The sequence below is a fragment of the Lynx rufus genome, unplaced genomic scaffold (genome assembly GCF_022079265.1).
Source record: "Lynx rufus isolate CCGP_SWC_20201006 ecotype Redwood Valley unplaced genomic scaffold, mLynRuf1.p SCAF_1, whole genome shotgun sequence".
In the NCBI taxonomy this organism is placed as follows: domain Eukaryota; kingdom Metazoa; phylum Chordata; class Mammalia; order Carnivora; family Felidae; genus Lynx; species Lynx rufus.
This window is the reverse complement of record NW_025814823.1, coordinates 108,795,799-108,812,102: the sequence shown is the minus strand read 5'-3', so window position 1 is coordinate 108,812,102 and position 16,304 is coordinate 108,795,799. Positions and strand designations below refer to the sequence as shown.

Below are 16,304 nucleotides of genomic sequence, written 5' to 3'. Positions count from 1 at the left end.
TCTCTCTCTCTCTCTCAAAATAAATAAACATTAAAAAAAATTATCTAACCTTAAACCAAAAAGAAATAGAAAAAAGAACAAACAAAGCCCAATGTGAGTAGAAAGAAGGAAATAATAAAGTTTAGAGCAGAAATAAATGACGTAGAGACTAAAACAAAAACCAAAACCAATAGAACAGTTCAACAAAAGCAGGAGCTGGTTCTTTGAAAACAAATAAAATTGATAAGTCCTTAGGCAGACTCTTCAAGACAAAAAGAGAAATGACCCAAATAAGTAAAACCAGAAATGAAAGAGGACAAGTAACAACTGACACCACATAAATATAAGATTGTAAGAGTAGTTTGAAAAATTATATGCCAAAAAATTGGACATCCTAGAAGAAATGGATAAATTTCTAGAAACACACAATCTAACAGACTGAATCAGGAAGAAATAGAAAATCTTAAAGAAACCATTAGTAATAACAAAATTGAATTAGTACACAAAAGACTACCAAAAAATAAAAGTCTAGGACTAGATGGATTCACAGGTGAATTCTAAAAAACATTTAAAGAAGAGTTAATGCTTATTCTTCTCAAACAATTCCAAAAAAATAGGAGAGAGAGGAAGGAAAGCTTCCAAACTCATTCCATAAGGCCAGCATTACCATGATACCAAAGCCAGACAAATACACCAATAGAGAGAGACAGAGAGAGAGAGAGAGAGAAAAGAAAACTACAGTTCAAAATCCCTGATGAACATAGATTTAAAAATCCTCAATAAAATATTATCAAACCACATTCAACAATACATTAAAAGGATCATTCACCAGTACCAAGTGGGATTTATTCTGGGGACGCAAGGATGGTTCAATATCACAATCAACATGATACTCCACATCAACAAAATGAAGGATAAAAATCATGATTATCTCAGTAGATGCAGAAAAAGCATTTGACAAAATTTAACATCCATTCATGATTAAAAAAAAAAAAAACTTTCCCTAATGTGACTTTAGAGAGAACATACCTCAACATAATAAAGGCCATCTATGAAAGAAAAAAAAAAGCACAGTTAATATCATACTCTATGGTTAAAACCTGAGAGCTTTTCCTCTAAGATCAGGAACAAGATAAGGATGTCCTGTCTTACTACTTTTCTAACACTACAGCATAGTGCTAGACATTCTAGCCACAGCAGTCAGACAAGAAACAGAAATGAGACATCCATATTGATAAGGAAGAAATTAAGCTATCATTGTTTGCAGATGACATGATACTGTACACGGAAGACCCTAAAGACTTTACCAAAAAACTATTAGAAGTAATAAATAAACTCAGTAAAGTTTTAGGATACAAAATTAATATCCAGAAATTGATAGCATTTGTGTGCACTGATAACAAAGTAGCTGAAAGAGAAATTAAGAAAACAACTCCATGTGTAATTGCGCAAAAAATAATAAAATACCTAGGAATAAACTTAACCAGGGGGGTGAAAGACCTGTATTCTGAGGACTGTAAAACACTGATGAAAGAAATTGAAGAGAAATGAGAAGGTATTTAGTGCTCATGAATTGGAAGAATTAATATTGTTAAGATGTCCATACTACCCCAAACAATTTGAAGATTCAGTGCAATCCCTATCAAAATACCAATAGCATTTTTCACAGAATTAAAACAAATAAGTCTAAAATTTGTTTGAAACCACAGAAGAGCCCAAATATCCAAAGCAATATTGAGAAATAGTAAAGCTGGAGATGTCACACTTCCAGATGTCAAGATATGTTACAAGCTGTAGTCAAAATAGCATGGTTCTGGCACAAAAATAAACACATAGATCAATGGAACAGAATAGAGAGCCTGGAAATAAACCCATGCTTATATGGTCAATTAATCTGTGACAAAGAATGCAAGAAGATACAATGGGGGAAAAGACTGCCTCTTCAATAAATGGTACTGGGAAAATTGGATAGCTACATGCAAAAAAATGAAAGTGGACCACTTTCTTATACCATACACAAACTCAAAATGGATTAAAGGCCTAAATGTGAGGCCTGAAATCATAAAAATCCTATGAGAGAACATAGGCAGTACTTTTTCTTACATCAGGCATAATGACATTTTTTTCTAGATATGTCTCTTTGTATGGCTTCAGCTCAGGTCACGATCTCACGGCTTTGTGGGTTCGAGCCCTGCATCCGGCTCTGCACTGGTGGTGCAGAGCCTGCTTGGGATTCTCTGTCTCTCCTTCTCCCTCTGCCCCTCCCCTATTTGAACTGTCTCTCTCAAATAAATAAAAACTTAAAAAAAGAAACTTTAAAAAAATGGGCAGAGTACCTGAATAGACATGTTTCCAAAGAAGACATGCAGATGGCCAACAGCCATGAAAAGATGCTTCCATCATTAATCACCAGGAAACTGCAAATCAAAACCACAATGAGATACCACCTCACACCTGTCAGAATGGCTAAAATAAAAAGACAAGAAAAAGGAAGTGTTGATAAGGATGTGGAGAAAAAGGAACCCTCATGCACTGTTGGTAGGAATGTGAATTGGCACAGCCACTGTGGAAAACAGTATGGATGTTCCTCAAAACATTAAAAGTCGAAATACTATATGATTCAGTAATCCCACTACTGGATATTTACCCAGAGAAAACAAAAACACTAATTTGAAAATTTATTGTAGTATTATTTGTAATAGCCAAGGTATGGAAGTGGTCTAAATGTACACTGATGAACAAATGGATGAGGAAGATATGGTACACACACACACACACACACACACACACACACACATGCACGCACACTATTACACAGCCACAAAAGGTTAAGATCTTGCCATTTGCAACTACATGAATGCACCTAGAGGGCATTATGGTAAGTGAAATAAGTGAGGATGAGAAAGACAAATACCATATGATTTCACATGTGTGGAATCTAAAAAACAAAACAAATTAAAAAACAAAAAACAGAATCAGACCTGTAAATACAGAGAACAAACTAATGGTTCCCACAGGGAAAGGGAATGGGAGTGTGGGCAAAATGGGTTAAGGGGAGAGGGGATGAGAGACTTGGAGTTTTGGAATGAATAAGTCACAGGAATAAAAGTCACAGCATAGGGAATGTAGTCTGTGGTATTATAATAGCATCATATGGTGACAAGTTAGCTACACTTGTGGTGAGCATAATATAATATTTAGAGAAGTTAATTCATTAGGTAGTACACATGAAACTAATACAATGTGTTTCATCTATACCTAAAAAAAATTTTTGTAAAGAATATTAAGGGCTCCTGGGTAGCTCAGTTGGTTAAGCATCCAACTTCGGCTCAGGTCATGATCTCACGGTTCATGGGTTTACACCCCACATCAGGCTTTGTGCTGACAGCTCAGAACCTGAAGCCTACTTCGGATTCTGTGTCTCCCTCTCTCTCTGCCCCTCCCCCCACTTATGCTCTGTCTCTCAAAAATAAATAAACATTGGGGAAAAAAAGAATATTAGTCTTTTGTCTGTGGCTTATATTGTGAATATTTCCCCAAGTTTGTCAGTTGTCTTTTTGTGTATGTTGTTTTTGTCGTCCAAAAAAGGCTTGTTTTTGTTAGATTTACTTCTCTTCCCAGGCCAGAGTTAGTGTAGCATCTCACTAATAGCATTAAGATCTTATACTCTTTCTGTCTTTCTACTACCAAGTGTGTTGGCTTGTTACCCCATAGTTGTAGGATGGTTGCTAAGCCTTTAGGCATCACAACAGTGTTCCAGGGAAAAAGAAATAGAAAAGGCAGTACTAGCCACATACATCTCTTTTTATCAGAAAAGCAAAAGCTTTCCAATTAATTCCCTGGCAGACTAGGTCTATTGGCCAGGACTGAGTCCTGTATCTCCTGACTACTTGGAAGTCTTCTTTGATAAAGTTTATAAAAACCCAAGTATTTTATTCTTCTAGTCTCTATAGTGGTAGAAAGGGGAAAATGTATAAGAATAGAGAGGGGGAATAGCAATGGATGTTGTCAGCTCATCTATCAGAGCCTCACAAAAAGGAGGGATAAATATCAAAGAATTAAGCATTGGTTATGGGGTCCCTTATGGGAGAGTTGGTATCTATCTGGATGGCAGTATTTCTGACAGTTTGAAAACCTTGTGTTATGTTTACTTTGGCAACTCCTTTGCTGATAATGAAGTGCCCAAAGAAGCAGCCTGTCTCTTTAACAAATGTTTCAGTTAACTTCTTTGTCCACTGTAAGTGATGACAAAAAAGAAAAAGAAAGAAGAAAAGAAAGAAAAAAATTTTAAAAAAATCAATCCTACCTCAAACTTTATTAGGTTAAAAAATGAAATTATTACCACATATACCTGAAAAATCTAGCAGTATATCATATGCAATTACAACTTGATCCAGGCTTTCTTTTTTTAAAAAAATTATTTTTAATGCTTTTATTTATTTTTGAGAGAGAGAGACAGAGTGCCAGCAGGGGAGGGGCAGAGAGAGAGGGAAACACAGAATCTGAAGCAGGCTCCAGGCCCTGAGTTGTCAGCACAGAGCCTGACGTGGGGCTCAAACCCACAAACTGTGGTTTGACCTGAGACAAAGTTGGATGATTAACCAACTGAACCACCCAGGAACCCTAATTCAGGCTTTCAAATGGTATCAGTAGGACCCAATTCCTTTCCATCTCTCAGCTCACGGCACTAATGTGCAAACTGAACTCTCAGCTAACCTCCCTTCATATAGTAGCTCTTGTTAGGTCCAGGCCTATATACTCACAGCCTCAAATCCAGTGAACAAAAGTGCTTCTCTTTCCCAGTGATTTGAACAAAAGTCCTGGTCTTATACCTTGGCTTAAATTATTTCATATGCTTATCCTTGAACAGTCACTTTGGGCAGAGAGATGCAGGGCTCCCATTGTACTGAGTCACAGGCCCTGTCTTGATTATCACAAGGAAAAGCAAGAGACTATCATCAGCAAAAGCAGAAAGTAGATGCTGTTCACTGTAGTCCTTTATATTTTGGGAACCTCCCTTTCAGAGAAATACTTCTAAATGATTAGTAGGCATCATTCACTTCACTTTTACTAAACTGTAAAATTCTAATTAAATGTAAGCAGAGTTCTGCAGCTTATTAGGGTCATATTCTTCAGAAGACTACTCCCACAGTTCTTTATATACCTAGTAATATAGAGTGCCTAGACAGCAAAACATTGACTGGTAGGCATTGTCTTGACTAATAAGTCTACTAATATGTGTATCTATATTTGTACTGGATTAAGAACCATGATATCTGAGTTTAAGTTCCAGGTAGGCAGCTGTTAGTTTTATCACTTGACCAGTTATTTTGTATATGTATTGTGGGAATAGTAAATTGTTATATTTACCTTGTGGGACTGTTGTAAGAATCAAGTAGATAAAAGATTGGAAAGGACTTCAAAAATTATAACTAACTATCCAAATACAGGCAGATGGATTCCTGCATCTCATAAAATTTCCTAACAGTTTTGTTTTATTTTGGTATTTTGAAAATACTTCTACATAATTTAAGTGGCAGATAAAAACAATACAAAACAATAAAATTATAAAAATAAACTGCACTATCACCATATATTTTAGAGAAAATATTTACTTTTAGCTAGAGTAATTTTGGCCTCTGGTCTGTGCTTGAATTATATTTCTAATAGATTGGTGTTTTGTTTTGTTTTTTTCCTTTCCTAGGTCCCTCTTCAGAAGACTATCAGAAATGCCATAGAGAAATGTAAGAACTAATATTTTATTTTAAAGTTGTCGAGCTTTTGAAAACCCTGTGTTATAATAGTTATATAGCTGGAATGATTGTTAGCCCACAAATTTAGGTATTCATTTTTTCAGTGTTTGTTGAGGAATCATTATGTGCCAGAAGTATTCTTACAGGTAGAGATACATTGTAATTAATGAAATAGATTAAAAACAAAATCTCTGCCCTCAAGTCCACATTCTACTTGGATGAGATAGACAATAAATGAATGAACAAATTCATTCTGTTCTATATGGTAATGAATGCTATGGATAAAAAGCAAGATGGGGGCTAGAGAGTATTGGAAGGAAGGTTCACTATTTTAAGTAGTATGGTCAGAGAAGTCATAAATGAAATTTGAGCAGAGACATAAAGAAGGAAACAGAGAAAGACATGTAATTCACAGGAGAAAAGAGGATTCCAGGTGGAGGGAATAGCTGAAGCAAGGCTCTGAGCCAAGAAGGCCTGGGCTCCTGGGATGGAGTGTGGGAGAAGGAAAAAGAAGATGAAATGAGAGAAAAAGCCATATCATATAAGGCATGGTAGCTGAATGTAAGTGGATTGGAAAGCCTTTGAAAGGGTTAGAAGGCTAACATGATATAGCTTAGGTTTTAAAAGAATCACCCTGGCTACTGTGTTGTGAATAGGTTATGAAGAGACAATTATACTTATAGTGAGATATAGTTAGGAGACTATTGTCCTAATCTAGGCAAGAGATATTGGACCAGAGTGGTAAGAGTATAGGTAAGAACTAGCTTTTGGAACCAAATCCAAAGGATTTTGGATATATTTTGAAAGCAGAACTAACAGGGTGGTCTGTTATTCATTGATGGAATGAATGGTGGAGTATGAAAGTAGTCAAGGCTGACTCCGCACTTTTGGCTTAAGCAACTAGAAGATGGGAGAGACTGAGGAGAAACATTCCTGAGCAAAGATCAAGAGCTTGGTTTGCGACATGTAGACTGAGGGTAGGGTGTGTGTGAGAGCGACAGTATCTAAATTCAAGGAGGTGGTCACAGTCTGGGGCTGGTGTCATTTCTAAAATAGAAAAGGACATTAATTTTTAAGAAGTATTATCTTTCCTGTTACTTGAGATTCTTACCTCAAGAATCCTAGGAAACAAGATTGCCATTCTGTTTTGCATAAATGAGGGAACCAAGAATCAGGACAGGTTAAGTAACTTTTCCAAGGCCAGTAGCAAAACTGGCCTTTAAACTCAGGTCTTTCTGATTCTAAACATTCTACCTTGTCCTCCATATGTATTGTCTCACACTGAAAAGTATATAAATGTATTACCTTTTATTAAACTATTTGTTCATATAGATATGGTAACATTTTCTTAACCAATTGTGTTCTTTCTACAGATATTTAATAGTATATAAATGTTATTATTGTAGGGACACCTGGGTGGCTCAGTCATTTGAGCGTCCTGACTTCGGCTCAGGTCATGATCTCACAGCTTGTGAGTTCGAGCCCTGCATCAGGCTCTGTGCTGACAGCTCAGAGCCTAGAACCTGCTTCGGATTCTGTGTCTCCCTCTCTCTCTGCCCCTAACCCACACGCATTCTGTCTCTGTCTCTCTCAAAAATAAACGTTAAAAAAATTTTAATGTTATTATTGTAAAGATTATTTGAGGATTCTCTACAGTTACTGAAAAATTGAGACTAATCATTAATTTGTTCCTATTATAGAGTGATGACATTAACCGACCAAAATATTTCTCAAAAACCAAAGAGTACTTTGCATTCAGAATCAGGTAATAAACAGTGAAACTAATCATTTTCATAATTCTGTATTTCTTTATTTTTGTGATAATGCAGTATATTTTTAGAAAATTGGTAGCCCAGGAAACTGAGTGCTTTTTAGCTTGGTTATATTTTAAAAAATGAAGATATGTGAAGTTAGAAAGATATGTGTGTCTTTAACTATCACTAAAATACCCATTATTAATTCATTTCATAAACATTTACTGAGTATATACTCTGTATTAGGTGTTGCTATATATACCAGTAAAGAGTAGTATTAAATCCTTGCCTCCTAAGTTTCAGTCATGGGAGAGGAAGATAATCAGTAAACATTTATATTGCAATTATGTGTGATGATTGAAAATAAAAGGGTAAACACAGTGTCTTGCATTATAGGCACTCTATAATTTAGTCTATTATTGGAATAAACTTAGACATTTCCAACCTTATTAATTCATGCTGTATCTCAGATTTCCATTTTTATTTCCTGAATCAAGTTTTACAGCATTTATTTGTGGGTAAACAAAGAATTGCTGGTTTTATTCTTAATAGGCAAGTTTGTATGAACTAAAAGAAAAAAATAGTTTTTTGCATCATTTTCACTGTGAGAAATACTGCTACTGAGTATTTTCTAAATGTCAAGTATTATGTTAGGATTTCTGGGTATAAAAATGATGAAAATAGTTGCTCTTTTAAGGGAAATTAATGAAGTGATAAAAAATAAACTTGTAAAAGCACCCATCTTTCAAAGGAGTAGCATCTACTACGCTGGAGGGTGAGAAATAGAAGAGGAATTTTTGTATAAATCTAAGAGTAAGGGAGCTTGTGAACAAGAGAAGAGAGGCTATTAAAGTGAAAGTAGTAAGGGTTCCAAAAGCAATCATGATTTTACTTAGGTCTTGTCCAATAAAAAGTTTTCTTTGGCTGTGGAAAATACTATTTATAAAGGCTGATAGTGAGTCAGAACAGTGATTCTGGAATTATGTATGCTTTTGTATTCTTACTTCTATGTGGTTGATTAACTTGAAATTTAAAATTAAATGACATCTTACTCAAGAATTACTTTTTACTTCCTTAGTTCAACAAATCCAACTGTGTTCCTATGTCACGTTCTTTACTAAGTGTTAGAAACTTGTCTAGTCATAGAGACAAGCATAAACAGGTAACTACTTCCCAGGTAACTCCTGCACAGTCTCCTTTGCAGTCTAATCTGCCACTATTAGCCATTAAATGTGGAAGTTCTTCAAGGCCAGTTCCTAGATTTTAATCTTTTTAAAATTTACCCCTAATATGTACAGGTGTTCTATAAAAAGCAGGGTCTCCAAGTTTTCTCTCAATCTAGACTTTCTTCTGAGAATAAGACCCTTATATGTAGCTGCCTTCTGGACATTTCCCCTTGGATGTTTCAGAGATAACTTATCACACCATTCATTAATTCCATTCATTCAACAGATATTCTTTAATCACCTACATTGTGACACAAAGTTTCTTAGTTGCTGGGGAACATGACAGAGTCCTTGCCCTAACAGAGCTGCTATAGTGGAGGAAGAAAGATAATAAACAGATAAACAAATGAATATGCATCAATATTAGAATAAAAATAAAGCAGGGTAAAAACAGGGTATGAGTAGGGATGCTATTTTATGATTTTTTTTAAGTTTATTTATTTATTTTGAGAGAGAGTGTGTGAGCAGGGGAGAGGCAGAGAGAGAAGGAGAGAGAGAATCCCAAGCAGGCTCCATCCTATCCGTGCACATCCAGACATGGGGCTTGATCCCATGAACCACAAGATCATGACCTGAGCCAAGATCAAGAGTTGGACCCTCAACCACCTGAGCCACCCAGGCGCCCCAAGGGATACTATTTTATTGTATTTTTAAATTTTATTTAATTTTTTTATTTTTTTATATAATTTATTGTCAAGTTAGCTAACATACAGTGTATATGGTGTGCTCTTGGCTTTGGGAGTAGATTCCTGTGACTCATCACTTACATAAAACACCTAGTGCTTACCCCATTAAGTGCCCTCCTCACTGCCCATCACTCATTTTCCCCGCCCGCACCCCCTTCCACCCTCAGTTTGTTCTCTGTATTTAAAAGTCTCTAGGATAAGCATCTCTGAGGAGATGATATTTGTACAGAGCTTGAATGTGGGTCATGTGAAAATCTGTGATAGAGTATGCTGGCAAAGGGAACAACAAGAGAAAAGGTCCTAAGATGGGAATGAGTGCAGCACGTTTGAAGAAGAGAAAAGAGGTTTGTATGACTGGAGCAAAATGAGTTTAAAAAAAATGAATGACTGCAGTTGTGTTGAGGGCTAGTCAAGTAGTATGATGTAGAGTCTCCTATGCCATCGTAAGGAGTAAGAATTCTCTTCTAAATGTACTGAGAAGTGGGATGATGTGATTGGATACATATTTTTTTATAATTTTTAAATGTTCTTATTTATTTTTGAGAGACAGAGAGAGACAGAGCATGAGTGGGGGAGGGACAGAGAAAGAGGGAGACACAGAATGTGAAGCAGGCTCCAGGTTCTGAGCTGTCAGCACAGAGCCCAACATAGGGCTTGAACTCAAGAACTGCGAGATCATGACCTGAGCTGAAGTCAGACACTTAACTGACTGAGCCACCCAGGCGCCCCTTGGATACATATTTTAGAATAATCACTCTGGCTGCTATGTGGAGATAGACTAAGAAGGCAAAGAGACCCTGTTAAACTATTGTAGTGGTCAGGTAATGGTATGAGACTAACGTGGTAGCAGTGGTCTGATTTGGAATATATATATATATATATATATATACACCTTTAGTGTTTTATTATTTTTGAGAGAGAGACACACACACATTATGAATAGGGAGGAGCAGAGAGACAGGTAGACACAAAATTCAATGCAGGCTCCAGGCTCTGAGCTGGTAGCACAGAGCGCAATGCAGGGCTTGAACTCATGGACTGTGAGATCATGACCTGACTGAAGTTGGATGCTTAACCAACTGAGCCACCCAGGTGCCCCCGGAATATATTTCAAAGCACTAGGATTTTCGGATTAATCTGTATGTTGGGTAAGAGAAAAATAAATGTCAAGGATGAGTCTAAAATTATTGGTTTAAGCAAGTGGATGAATGATGGTATCATTTCTTGAGAAAGCACTGGAGGACAGAGCAAGTTGGGAGGATGATTAAGAGAATTTGGTTTCCTTTTGGGATGAGCACTGGGTGTTGTATGGAAACCAATTTGACAATAAATTTCATATTAAAAAAAAAAGAGAGAATTTGGTTTCAACATTGAATTTTATCTCTCTACTCCTGTACCTAATGTTTCATGAAATGATGCAGACAAAAACATGTATGTGTTGTGTAATTCCATATATATGAAGTTCAAGAACAGGCAAGACTATTTTGGGTAGTAGAAGTAAGAATAGTGATAATCTTTGGAAAGGGGGTGCTGAATGGGAAGGAACATATAGGAAACTTTTGACGTGTTGGAATATTTTATATCTTGATTTGGGTGGTGATTATATGGGTGAATACATACATATTTAAGATTTGTGCCTACTATTGTGTACGTAGAGTTCTTCAATAAAATATTAAAACATTGAGAGACTTATTAGCCTTCAAGTAGAGATGTAATGAGAGCAGTTTATGATACAGGAGTCTGGAGTTTAGGGCAGAGACTGGAGCTATAAATAAATATCTGGAGTCAAGAATATAAATGTTTTAAAGTCATAGGATCAGATGAGATCACCTAGGAAGTGGCATAGAAAACAAACATGCAAAAAGAATGTAAATGAAACACTTCAGCATTTAGAAGTAGCTGTAACAAAAGTTACCGAGAGAATAAATAAAGCAGGAATTGAGGACTGAGAATCGTCACAACCAAGACCTAACCTGGTCTTCCACTAGTGTCTTCCATCTATCAAGTGTAGCTTAGCAGACTGGAAACATCGGGATCATTCTTGACACCTTCCTCTTTGTTACTTCTTAGACTTAATCTATTACCAAACCTTGGTACCAATTTTATCTCTTACAGAATTCTGAAACCTACTACTTCCCTCTACTTGAGGAGATGAAGATGAGTGAAGTGGTTAGTCTCAAGGGTTGCCAGATTTAGCAAGTAAAGATGCAGAATGGTCAGTTAATTTTGAATTCAGATAAATAATTTTTAATATAATTATGTCACAAATATTGTATATACTTGTACTATTACATGGCATATACTTATACTAAAAAATTATTTGCTTATCTGAAATTCAAATTTAAATGGGTATCCTATTTGTATCTAGAAACCTAATTAGCCTCTGCAACGAGGCTGGGAATGTATATGTATTATAGGCAGGCATCACAAAAATCAGGATTTTATATGCTAAGTTAAAAAGCTTGAGTTTTAACTGGAATGCAGTGGAAAGCCTTGGGAAAGTTTTAAGCAGATGATATTAGACTTGTATTTTAGGTATGTAACGGGGGTAGTGGAGTACAGAGCTAAATTGAAAAACTACTGAAATAATCCGAAGGGAAATCTCTTGTTGCCTTTTTTTTTTTTTTTTTTTAAATTTTTTCAACGTTTATTTATTTTTGGGACAGAGAGAGACAGAGCATGAACGGGGGAGGGGCAGAGAGAGAGGGAGACACAGAATCGGAAACAGGCTCCAGGCTCCGAGCCATCAGCCCAGAGCCCGACGCGGGGCTCGAACTCCCGGACCGCGAGATCGTGACCTGGCTGAAGTCGGACGCTTAACCGACTGCGCCACCCAGGCGCCCCTCTCTTGTTGCCTTAAAGCAAGGTATTAGTGTTAAGAATAAAGAAAAGCCAAATTTGCATATTAAGTACATATTCTAGGTAACATTGGCAGAAAGCAGACAGTCAAAAGATTTTTGTTGCTTTTTGGATTGAGTCTGGAGAGTGAAAAAAAAAAGAGAAGAGTCAGGACTGAGTAGGAGCCATGAAAGGGACCAGAGGGAAAATGTTCATGCTTGTTGTACTGATGTCCAATAAGGTAGGGCAGGAAAGGTTTCTGCTCATATTTGTGGGACCTGAAATTAGATTGCTGTGGGTTTGGGAGTAAACAGGAGGAGAGGAAGTTATGTTAGTATATGTGGACATGCCTGTGGATAAGAGGAGAGAGGGGATATAGCATGAAGGGGTATTGGGTACAGATAAAGTTTTTGGTAAGATCAAAGAGTCCTGACTATATTTTAAATGTTGATAGAAAAGTTGCAGTAGAGAAGTTTCAAGAGAGCCTGAAAATACAGGAATATGGAAATGAAAGGATGATTAATGAAGAATTTTAATCACACACACCTTTCTCTATTAATTGAAAAGTAAATATTTTACATAGAGCTTATTTACTCCTATGAAACCTGGGACTCTTATCTGTAGCAAGTCAGATTATTCAACATATATTAAGTTTTTCTTCTGAAACTATTACAGAGATGCAGTCATTGAAATCAGGGTTTTGTTTTTCAAATTTGAGTTCTATTTTCTATACTTATAGTTAAGGTGAGGTTAAATAATTAAAATATTGAAGTATCTTTTTCTTTACAGATAATGCAGCTTGTGAAGTTTTACTTGCTGAGAAAATTTACCCTTCAGCACCTGAAAAAACAAAGAAAAAAGCAAGTATTAAAGCAGAATAACTACATAAACCATAAATTTAATTAATATAGAGCATATTCTTAACTAACAGTTTTATAGGAATTATTTTTCAGTTATTTAAGTCAATAATTTCAAATATTTTTTGAATTTAGTAGTTAATATTATTGTTACTTGAATATATACTCTATATAGGTTTAGTGAAAGAGAATTGAAATTTACAGATTTTCCAGATTTCTTTTGGATAAGTGGATGTCTATTAAACATTCATTTAAGGTGAAAATAAGACATTTGCTGTATGTCCACAGCAGTGTTTTCTGCTGAGGAGTATTTGTGAATTAGTACTTTAATCCTAGAGTCTAGAGGTCTTTGGGGAGGAAATTGAATTTTGTTTTGTATGTAATAGAGCTACTATTTGAGTGAGTATTCAATGCTAAGCATTATTCTAAGCACTTTTTTATAAATTGTATCTTTTCCTTATAGCATTCCTATCACCTCAGTTTTTGTTTTGTTTTATTTTGTTTCCACCCATTTTATAGCTGAGAAAAATGAGATCTAGATATTAATTAGTATGTTTGCAGAGTTTGTGGCAGGTCTTTCTGGATCTAATCCTGTATTCTTTTTTTTTTTTTAATTTTTTTTTTTCAACGTTTATTTATTTTTGGGACAGAGAGAGACAGAGCATAAACGGGGGAGGGGCAGAGAGAGAGGGAGACACAGAATCGGAAACAGGCTCCAGGCTCTGAGCCATCAGCCCAGAGCCCGACGCGGGGCTCAAACTCCCGGACCGCGAGATCGTGACCTGGCTGAAGTCGGACGCTTAACCGACTGCGCCACCCAGGCGCCCCTTTTTTTATTTTTATTTTTTTAATTTTTTTTTTCAACGTTTATTTATTTTTGGGACAGAGAGAGACAGAGCATGAACGGGGGAGGGGCAGAGAGAGAGGGAGACACAGAATCGGAAACAGGCTAATCCTGTATTCTTTACACTACACTTTACTGTCATTGTATACATTGGGGGTAAAATTGGAAAAGGGCAAGACTGTAGGAAGACTCCGTAGCATGAAGTTGCAGATATTTTAGGTGCAAGATTGTGGTGGCTTTGGGGCGCGTAGGTGGCTCAGTCAGTTAAGCGTCCAATTTGGGCTCAGGTCATGATCTCGTGATTTGTGAATTCAAGCCCTACATCAGGCTGTTTGCTGTCAGTGCAGAGCCCACTTTGGATCTTCTGTCTCCCTCTCCCTCTGTCCCTCCCCTGCACGCAATCTCTCAAAAGTAAACATTAAAAAAAAAAAAAAGATTGTGGTGCCTTTGACGAGGGTTTTTTGTAGGAGAGATGGAAAAATAAGCATGGATTCAAGATAATTATGCCTGTAGAGTTCAAGAATCGGATATAGAGGGTAAAGGAATGAGAGGTGTCAAAAAAGACATCTAGGTTTCTGTCTTAACCAGCTTTGGTGGATAAAGGTGCTATTTACTGTGATAGGAAAGGCAGGAAGTTTGAGGGCACCTGAAAATGAAAATGTTGGAAGGACCATTGGCTACAACTCTGCAGGTTAGGACAGAAAAGAAGTGTACAGTGTTTTAAATTCATAGAAATAGATGAAAGCACGTTAGAAAGAATGAGTATCTATCAAGTGAGGAAGAGACAAGAGTCCAGGATCACTCCTTGGAAAGCTTTATGGTCAAGTACAAAAGTAAGAATGGACAGAGAAAAGGAGGGAAATAAACAGAATATGGTATCATAGAAGACAAGAGAGGAGAGCATTTACTCCTAAAAGAGGGAGTGGTTAACAATGCTGAATGTTGCTTGGAATCCCAGTGTTATAAAGAACTTTATAAAATTGGAGGGCTTCAAATTTCTGGTCTAGCATGTAAGGAACTTAGAAGTCATCTCTCTGTCCTAACAAGTAAAAAGCTGAACAAAGTGAAAAATCAACAACTCTTTTTAGGCATGTCAGAAAAATAAGGCCATAGGCTAAAGTGCTGCAGTAAAACTTGGAAAGACAGGTCAGTGGATATAGAGAATCATGACTTACTGGAACAGAAATGTGTGAACAGAAACCTCCCTGAGAACCAGTGCTGGAATGGGAACCAGTGCTAGTGTGATTAGTGAGTTGCTGGAGGCTCACTGAGGACAACACTGAGAGTTAAAAACTCAAGAGGAACACAGCCATCAGGGGGCCTCAATACTTTTATGAGTTTTACCTCTAGGAGGACCTCTACCAAGTCCTCACAGTAAATATCAAAGAAAAATCCCCTCATGCTTTTAGTGGTGAGAAGGGAAAAAGAACCATTTGGAAATACACTAGAATATTATGTTCTTTTTTAATGTTTTTTAAAAATTTTTATTTATTTTGAGAGAAAGAGACTGCAAGCAGGGGAGGGGGGGAGAGAGAGAGAGAGAGAGAGAGAGAGAGAGAGAGAGAGAGAGAGAATGAATCTCAAGCAGGCTCCATGCTCAGCATGGAGCCCAACATGGAACCCGATCCCACAAACCTTGAGATCATGTCCTGAACCAAAATCAAGAGTTGTTTGCTTAACCAACTGAGCCACCCAGGTGCCCCTGGAGTATTTTGTTCTTAACAAAGCCTTCCATCAGAAGAAAATATTTTACCAGAGCCTAATTTGCTGGTATTTTAGCAGAGGCTATCCTACCTGGGGGAAGGGAAGTACCCAACTCCAGCCAGCTCTGCTTTTTCAAATGAGGAAAGAAAAATACTCCAATTCTAGCTTCCTCTAACTTCCACATGGGGGAATGGAAATACCCAACTACAGGGGAGCCTGGGTAGTTCATTTGGTTAAGGGTCCAACTTTTGATTTCAGCTGAGGTAATGAGCTCACAGTTTGTGAGTTCAAGCCCCGCATGGGACTCTGCACTGACAGTGTGGATCCTGCTTGGGATTCTCTCTCTCCCTCTCTCTCTGCCCCTCCCCAACACGTGTACACCCTTGCTCTGTCTCTCTCTCAAAATGAATAAATAAACTTAAAAAAAGAACAGGAAATACACAACTACACCTCTCTCTAGCTGTGCTGTCCCACCTAAGGAGGTGTGAGAACCAAGAAACACTGGTGAATTTTACCATCCAGAAGCACAGGCTAAACAATAAACAAAAAAGACGTCATCACAGCCCTATGACTGCTTCCCCTCCCCCCACATCTTACCACTACATTACTATAGGCCTATTTACCACAGTTCCTATTAACCAGTACGTCTTGTCTACCTTTTAG

The 16,304-nt window shown here is 37.0% G+C and overlaps 1 protein-coding gene across 1 annotated transcript in view; it reads left to right on the top strand.

The window, feature by feature from the left end:
• The window catches only part of MEIKIN (meiotic kinetochore factor), an 89,921-nt gene that overhangs the window by 17,605 nt on the left and 56,012 nt on the right, over window positions 1-16,304 (top strand). Inside the window, exons 7-9 of the mRNA XM_047076008.1 lie at window positions 5,684-5,723; window positions 7,433-7,497; window positions 13,026-13,096. Coding sequence (XP_046931964.1) covers window positions 5,684-5,723; window positions 7,433-7,497; window positions 13,026-13,096 — 176 coding nt within the window. The remainder of the gene's footprint in view (window positions 1-5,683; window positions 5,724-7,432; window positions 7,498-13,025; window positions 13,097-16,304) is intronic.